At 49.0% G+C, this 6,784-nt stretch overlaps 1 protein-coding gene across 1 annotated transcript; it reads left to right on the forward strand.

The window, feature by feature from the left end:
- Window positions 1-600: 600 nt before the first annotated feature.
- On the forward strand, window positions 601-4,432 carry CHMP6 (charged multivesicular body protein 6; the record flags this gene model as incomplete). The annotated part of the gene is made up of 6 exons (XM_009586752.1): window positions 601-688; window positions 1,312-1,398; window positions 1,518-1,583; window positions 1,834-1,914; window positions 2,637-2,691; window positions 4,135-4,432. Coding segments are annotated over 6 exons (430 nt in total), but the record flags the coding sequence as incomplete, so codon positions are not given.
- Between the last annotated feature and the right edge of the window lie 2,352 nt (window positions 4,433-6,784).

A 6,784-nucleotide genomic window follows, 5' to 3' on the forward strand; every position in this document is an offset into this window, starting at 1 on the left:
CGGGGGGCCAGGGCCGGGCAGGCAGCGCCAGCGCCACAGAAAGGGTCGTTTTCCTGGAAGGGAAAAGTTACTGAATCGTAGGTGTTGATCAGCTTGTGAGTGTTGCGGATATACTTACAGATTATCCTTCCAGAAAGGAAGTTTAGTTTAAAGTTTTATACTTACAGCCATGAGAGACTGCCTGTGATCCGCGGCTGGTGTTAAAACAGGTCTTCAAAAAGTGGTTCCCTTTCTTTACCGCAATGTCAGTGGCATGTACGTATGGATGGATGCCGTGTCGGGGCCGTCTCTTACGTCTTGTTTTGAGTGTGAATCATAAGCCTTTTGTGCAAGGACTTTGTTTTGTGTTGCTACAGCACAACTGGCCCAGTGAAGTCCTGATCCACAACAAATATACCTAAATTTTCAGGCACCAGAGAGCAAATTTATGATTAATTTGCTCATCCGTATTCTTCACAGGAGCAGTTCAGAGTTGTCATTTAATGTGCATGTTTTTTTCCTCTTTTGGAAAAAGTACAAAGCAAATATGGCTTTGATGTGATTCTTTTAGGCTTATTTGTTTCACCTGTGCTGAGTTTTCCTCCTTCTGTTTTCCTTCAGAAAAGCCATGCTCTTGCTAAAGAAGAAGCGTTACCAAGAGCAACTTCTAGATAAAACAGAAAACCAAATCAGCAACTTGGAGCGGATGGTAAGCGAGAATCAGTTGCTGTACGCTGCGAGCGGCCTGCTGTGCGTTTGGTATAAGTCTTTTTTCTGGGGTGGGTGTTCCTTTTGATTGTGTGGAATTGTATTTTAACTGTCAAGTCCTAATGGGAGTTTAGTCCTCTGCCGGAAGGGCAGATGTCTCTGAAATCAAACATATGCTGCGACTCTTCCCTAAAGAACCAAGTAGTGAGTATGTTTTGAGTCTGTAGTGCAGGTTACATATCAAATACGTGTTTTGTAAATTAGTAAAACTTCAGTCACAGTGTGGACAGCTGCAGTAGAAACTTCCTCAGGCGTGCCTCGGTACCTTGATTTTAGAAATGAATGTGTTTGTTCTGGGGTGGCCGTGGAAACTATGGCCTCAGCTTAGACTGTCAGCGGGAAAATCAGTTAAAGGGCATTGGATATACTTTTGCAGCTGCCTGTGTTAGAGCTTTTTGTGAGCATGTTTCTTGCTACTGGTATGCTTTAAGCCGCTGCTTGCTGGAGAAAGGGCTCTTGACTGATTTTTCCTTGCAGTTTCTGTGGGGATCTTGGCAGTCTGTGTCTGGCTAACAATGGGAACGTGACAGCCTGTGATGCTTCCCCCTCTCCTTCCTGTTTCAGGTCCAGGATATTGAATTCACCCAGATTGAAATGAAGGTCATTGAGGGTCTGAAAATAGGCAATGAATGTCTGAACAAAATGCACCAGGTATGTGTGGCCAAGTCAGCTGAGCACACTCTTGCCTTGGACTACGCAGAGTCCTGGGCGTTTGTGGCTGTCTCCCCGCAGGCCTCACTCAGGCATGGGTTTTTGGCTCTTTTATTCAGGTTATGTCAATAGAAGAAGTAGAAAGAATAATAGGTGAAACCCAAGATGCTGTGGAGTACCAGAGGGTATGTACTGCGTGCATGAGTAGTTGTGAACAGAGACGCCTGCCATACAGAGTTTCTCTGATGTGCACTATGTTCCCACCTTGTTTTAGAGGCAGTCACATTGGGAATTCCATCTCAGTTGCTAGTTTTCCACATACCCTTCATGCTGTGTTTACATTGCTCTCCCGTGTGCATGCACCATGCTACAGGCCATAGAGCTGCTTCTGCTACACTGTTGTTGACTGGAATATGTCTTTTCTCTGTTTCATAGCAAATAGATGAGATACTGGCTGGCAGCCTGACTGAGGAAGATGAAGATGCCATTTTAGAAGAATTAAACACTATTACTCAGGTAGGACTAACCTGATGTTTTTGTAATTACTTTTAATCCACATTTTCAGAAGGCTGTTTGTAACAGGGGAGAAAGTATCTTTTTCCTCACAGTCAATAGCTTATCTTATTCTGCCAGAGATCTCAATCCTACCTGTTTGTGCCCCATTCCTGTGTCATCAAAGATCAAGCTAATCACTCCACACATAGGGGTCATTTAAAAATGGGGTGCTTTTAAGGGTTGTACTTTATTGTCTGTTACAGTCAGATGATCTCTGTTCTTATTGGATATCTATTCCGCTTCACCAGATGAAGATCTTGAAAGTCCTGGATCACGCTCAGATAACAGAAGTCAGTCTCTGTTATCATCCCCACCCATCTCTGTGGTGCCTGTGGGTCTTCCAAACACTGGCTTGGCTTGGCTTCGCTGTAGGAAATGTCCAGCCAGTGGAGATGGAGGTGGAGCGGCTCTGCAACTAGCATTGATTTGAGGAGATTCATAGCTATTCATAGGGTCCTATTAAGTCTCATTTAATAATTAAAAAACCCCCTTGTTTTCATTTACGGGGCAGCACTGAAGCCCGTAACCCTTCCTGCAGTTCTGGGGGCAGATGTCTGTATGTAGAATCTCTTATTATTATTCTGTTCACAGTCTGTCTTTGCACAAAACCGTGGTGCAAGGGTCTGTGACCGGCGTCTGGTACGTGGGGTATGTGTCATGTATTGTCTCTAATGTTCTTGCAGGAACAGATGGAGCTTCCAGAAGTTCCTTCTGAGCCACTCCCAGAAAAGATCCCAGGTACGCTTCCTTCATATGCTCTGCAGCTTTGGCTTCTCATAGCAATAGTCTGAGACCCTCTCCTATTGTAAGTATTGTCCTAGCAGATGTGGAGGAATATAAACTTTCTGGTTAAAAGCCCTGTTGATCTGGGCTATGCAAGCTTCCCCCACGTGGCTCTGACAAATCCAGCTGACCCTTTACTGTAAGAGGACCCAAGGCTCTAGTCTCTTTGTTCAGTCGGCATCTAGTCATTCCTCTTGAAGAGTTCCTTTTTGTTACATCTGCTGTTTTTAAGTCACGCTTTGTACCTGCTGTGAGACTACCAGCTGCCTTGAACCACCCAGTGTATGTTCCATTGTGAAGCTTCACGAGGAAGTCCTTCCTTGGCTCTCTGCTTGACCCAGGCAAGACTTTCTTGTGTGACACTCACACTGGTCCCCTGCTTGTCATCGCCACCTGCTGCTACGCAGGAACTATTTTTTGTGACCACAGATATTGGCATTCACACTGCACAAACCTGGATTTCAGCAAGGTTCGTGACGACTAGCCACTCTTGTGACCTTGCTTCAGGTAACAACGGTAATTTTGAACCAGCTGGATGAGGATCGCTGGAGTCCCACAATTCCAAGACTGTTGGAGCGTGAGCTCTGCACAACTGATACTACACGCATGTTTGCTCCTGAGCGATCCAAAACCTCAGCGGCAGGGTTTGTGACCAAACGAGTGCTGTTGGCCTGTTGCCTGGTGAGGAAGGAGTCTTCACAGGGCGTTACCCGATGTCTGTCCATGCTGAAGAACTGAAGGTGGAGCCTGCCTGTGGAGGCAAACAGTGAGGTGGAGCCGGACTCAGCTGGGTGCCAGAAGGCAAACTGGTAAAGAGTCTGTCTCCTGGGACAGCAGAACACTGAACGTCGGTCGCAGAAGCTGGACGTTCCTGCTTGTCGAAACCAGGAGCTGTAAGAAGCCATTTCCTCTGTGTGGAATCTGCCCAGGAGAAATCTGGGATGTGGGATACAGGGCTGGTTTACTACTAAACGTGGATCGGATGTCATCTCTGTACATTGGCAGCAGGATGGCCAAACAAAGCACAAGCTGCCCTTGCTGCGTGCAGCCTCGTTTAGACTCGCTTTGTCAGATCGAAGGGGTGAGGGGAAAAGCGTGTCTGCCCACTGCCCTCTGAGAAAGCACTTGCTGCCCTGGGTCTGTGTCGCTGGGCTGGTGGCTTACTAAGGTTGTGTCGGGTACATTCTGAAACTGTTTTAATTCTTCAAATGCTGTGAAAAAGAGGGGCATACTGGATATGTGGAATTATTTATAACAAACTTTTTATTAGTTCAGGTGCTGTGCAAGCATTTGTGGCTCTACAGAGGAGTGGATTATGAGTCCTAGTTCTTCCGCAGGAGATGACTGGAGATTATTTGCGTTCTCTGTTTCTGTAACAAGTTTCTTTTTCTTCCACAGAAGCGTCACCCGTGAAGAACAGGCCAAAACCAGAACTGGTGGCAGCATCTTAACTCCCACTTCTGGGGATTCCCCCACATAACTTTCACCCAGGACAGTTTGCCATCCCAGCGTGTGCTGGGAACAAGCAATGCCTTGGCAGCATCCCAGCTGTGCTGGGCGGATTGAGGAGCAGGATTCCCTGTGCAGCTGATTATTGCTCTTGTATCAAGATTATTTTCTAGTGCTTTCTTTTTTTGTAACTTAAATTCTAAACTCACTCAGCTGCGCTGTCTCGGGATTAAACAACAACTCTAAAACTTCCGAAGCCAAATGCTTTCTTTAGGTTTGATTTCAGTGGTAAATCTGCCTTTGCTCTGACTGAATCCCCAGGCAGTCCCACCCTCGGAGCCATCGTGTGTTTGAATCGGCTGTCCTGGGCGAGAACGCGGGAGCCCTCCAGACCACGCTGGTGTCTGCACTCCTCCTGGTCCCTTTGCTTTTCCTCTTCTGGTTCTGTTTGTGGAAGGGCTGCCCGTGCCTCTTGTCCTCGTGTAAATCAGACTGGCTGCTGTGTACGAGGCTCTGAAGGGGCGCGGGCAGAGTGCAGGCAGCCTGAAAGAAGGCAGCAAGCCTGAGCTTCTGCAGGCAGCGACGCTTCGTGCTACTGGTTGAAAACGGTTCTGTAAAACCAGCTTACGCGTGAGGGTGTTTCATTTGAGCGAAGTTCAGAGTGATTGCTTGGCTTTGCATTTGCCAGCAGCGGCGCTGACTGGGGGGAAAAGCCCGATCTCCCGTGCGAGGTGAAGAGCCGGGCTCTGGCCGGGCGTGAGTCAGAGGCGGTCAGTAACGGTTCCCATCCAGATCCCGCCCTGCCTGCCTGCCGCTGGTAACCCGTGGTGCCGAGTGAGACCTGGGCTGACAGAAATCTGATGAGCCTCAAAATTACAGCAAGGAGTCTTCTGCCTGTGTTACGAGCCAGGAGTCGCCCCTTGTTGGCTCTGCACCATCGTCAGAGTTCACCTTTGCAACGTTCAGATGGGCTGAGATCGATTCTGCTTCCAGTTGTCAGTTCGTGTCGGATATTTCCTCGTAGGGTCAGAGACAGGCTGGGGTAAACGTGAGGCTCGTTCTGTACCAGACATGAGGCATGAAGCTTCTTAAATCAATATTCCAAAGACTCCGCTCAATAAGTAGAGGGGAAACCAGTTCCTTCTGAGCCCACAGTTGGAGGACAGTCTGGTGCTTAGCGTGGTGTAGCGGGGCGCTCGGGTCGGCAGGATGATGAAGCGTTTGGAAAGCTGCCTGGCCAGCCAGGTGGTGGGCAGATTTAGCTGTTCTTGGAAGCAAGCTTACTTGCCAGCTTGCAGATGCTCTTCAGGACACTGCAGATCTTTATTTATTACGTTCTTGAAGCCACAACCTTTAATCCCTGTTTCTGTGGCAGCAGAAGAAGGACCAGAGGGTCCTTGGAGACTTTTAGTGACTGCCTTTGGGGTTATGTGATCTGGTGCTAGACAATAATCAGTAATCCCAGAGACTGTGCTGCTCTCCATGTGGTGATGGGCCAGCAGCAACTCTGTTTTTGAATCATGCTTTCCGTGTCATCTCCGTTTGTTACGTTCCAAAGACTGGCCAGGGGCATCCTCGTCCTCCTGCAAGGAGCAGGGCCTGGGCCTGAACCCTCCAGGCGCTTTGGAGCTGCCTTGTTTTCGATTCCACTGCACTCTCTCTTAATTAACGTTTCACAACAAAGCCGGGGTCTCACAAGCCTTGGACCCCTGTTTGCTAAGCAGTGCAACTCTAGCAAACAAAGAATTTTCTCTGAAATTGCTGGAGCGGGTTTAAACTGATCCTTGTGCCTCTGCTGAATGCACCCGTTACCCTGGCCAGTGTTTGGAACAGCCAAACCCTTCACCAGCTTTCACAGCCGGCGCTAAAACGGGAGAGGGCTGTGTCCTGTTCTGTGCTCCTGGGATTTTCTTTTTCTCTAGGCCAGGCTGTTGCTCTGCTCCCAGTTGCCATCCTGGCTGTCTTGCAACGCGCGCTCGTTCCACCAGAGAGAGCCTTGTCTTCATCAGCGCGGTGGTGTCTGTAGCATTTTCCTCAAGGCTCCTTCAGTCCGTTGCTAGCCTGTTGTCGAGTTGTTTAGTTTTACCCTATTTCATTTGTAATCCATAGGAGTGAATGCTGGATTCTCCCAATAAGGTCTGGAAGGGACCTTTCCCGGGAGCACAGCTTCTGCTGCTAGCACTTTGTGTAAACCCTGTTAAATAGGGTTGGCATGCATCACCATGGCCCAGGAGGGAGAGAGCACCGCGGTCCGTATGCTCCGGTTTTCTTCCTCATGAACATCCTGGCAGCGAGAGACACGAGCCAACCGTCCCCCGGGGAAGCTGCGGCGAGGCCGTGCCGGGTCCCGGTGGCTGCCGGCCGGGGAGCGGAACGCCCGGCGCTGTCTGCGCTCTCGCTCGGCGCTTTCCTTGCGGGGAAGCTGCTCCAGAGAGGGATGGGTCAGTGCCGAAGGGGTTAATGCAGCTCCTTGCATTTGTTAATACAGTAAAGAGGCCATTTACTGAACTAACAGGAAAGTTTGGAGCAGATTGCCAACAGCTTCCTCTTCTAATCCCTGCACCAAACAGATTGTACTGTGTCTCCTTGAGAGGAAGAG

This window comes from Fulmarus glacialis, unplaced genomic scaffold, assembly GCF_000690835.1.
Source record: "Fulmarus glacialis isolate BGI_N327 unplaced genomic scaffold, ASM69083v1 scaffold39941, whole genome shotgun sequence".
NCBI lineage: Eukaryota > Metazoa > Chordata > Aves > Procellariiformes > Procellariidae > Fulmarus > Fulmarus glacialis.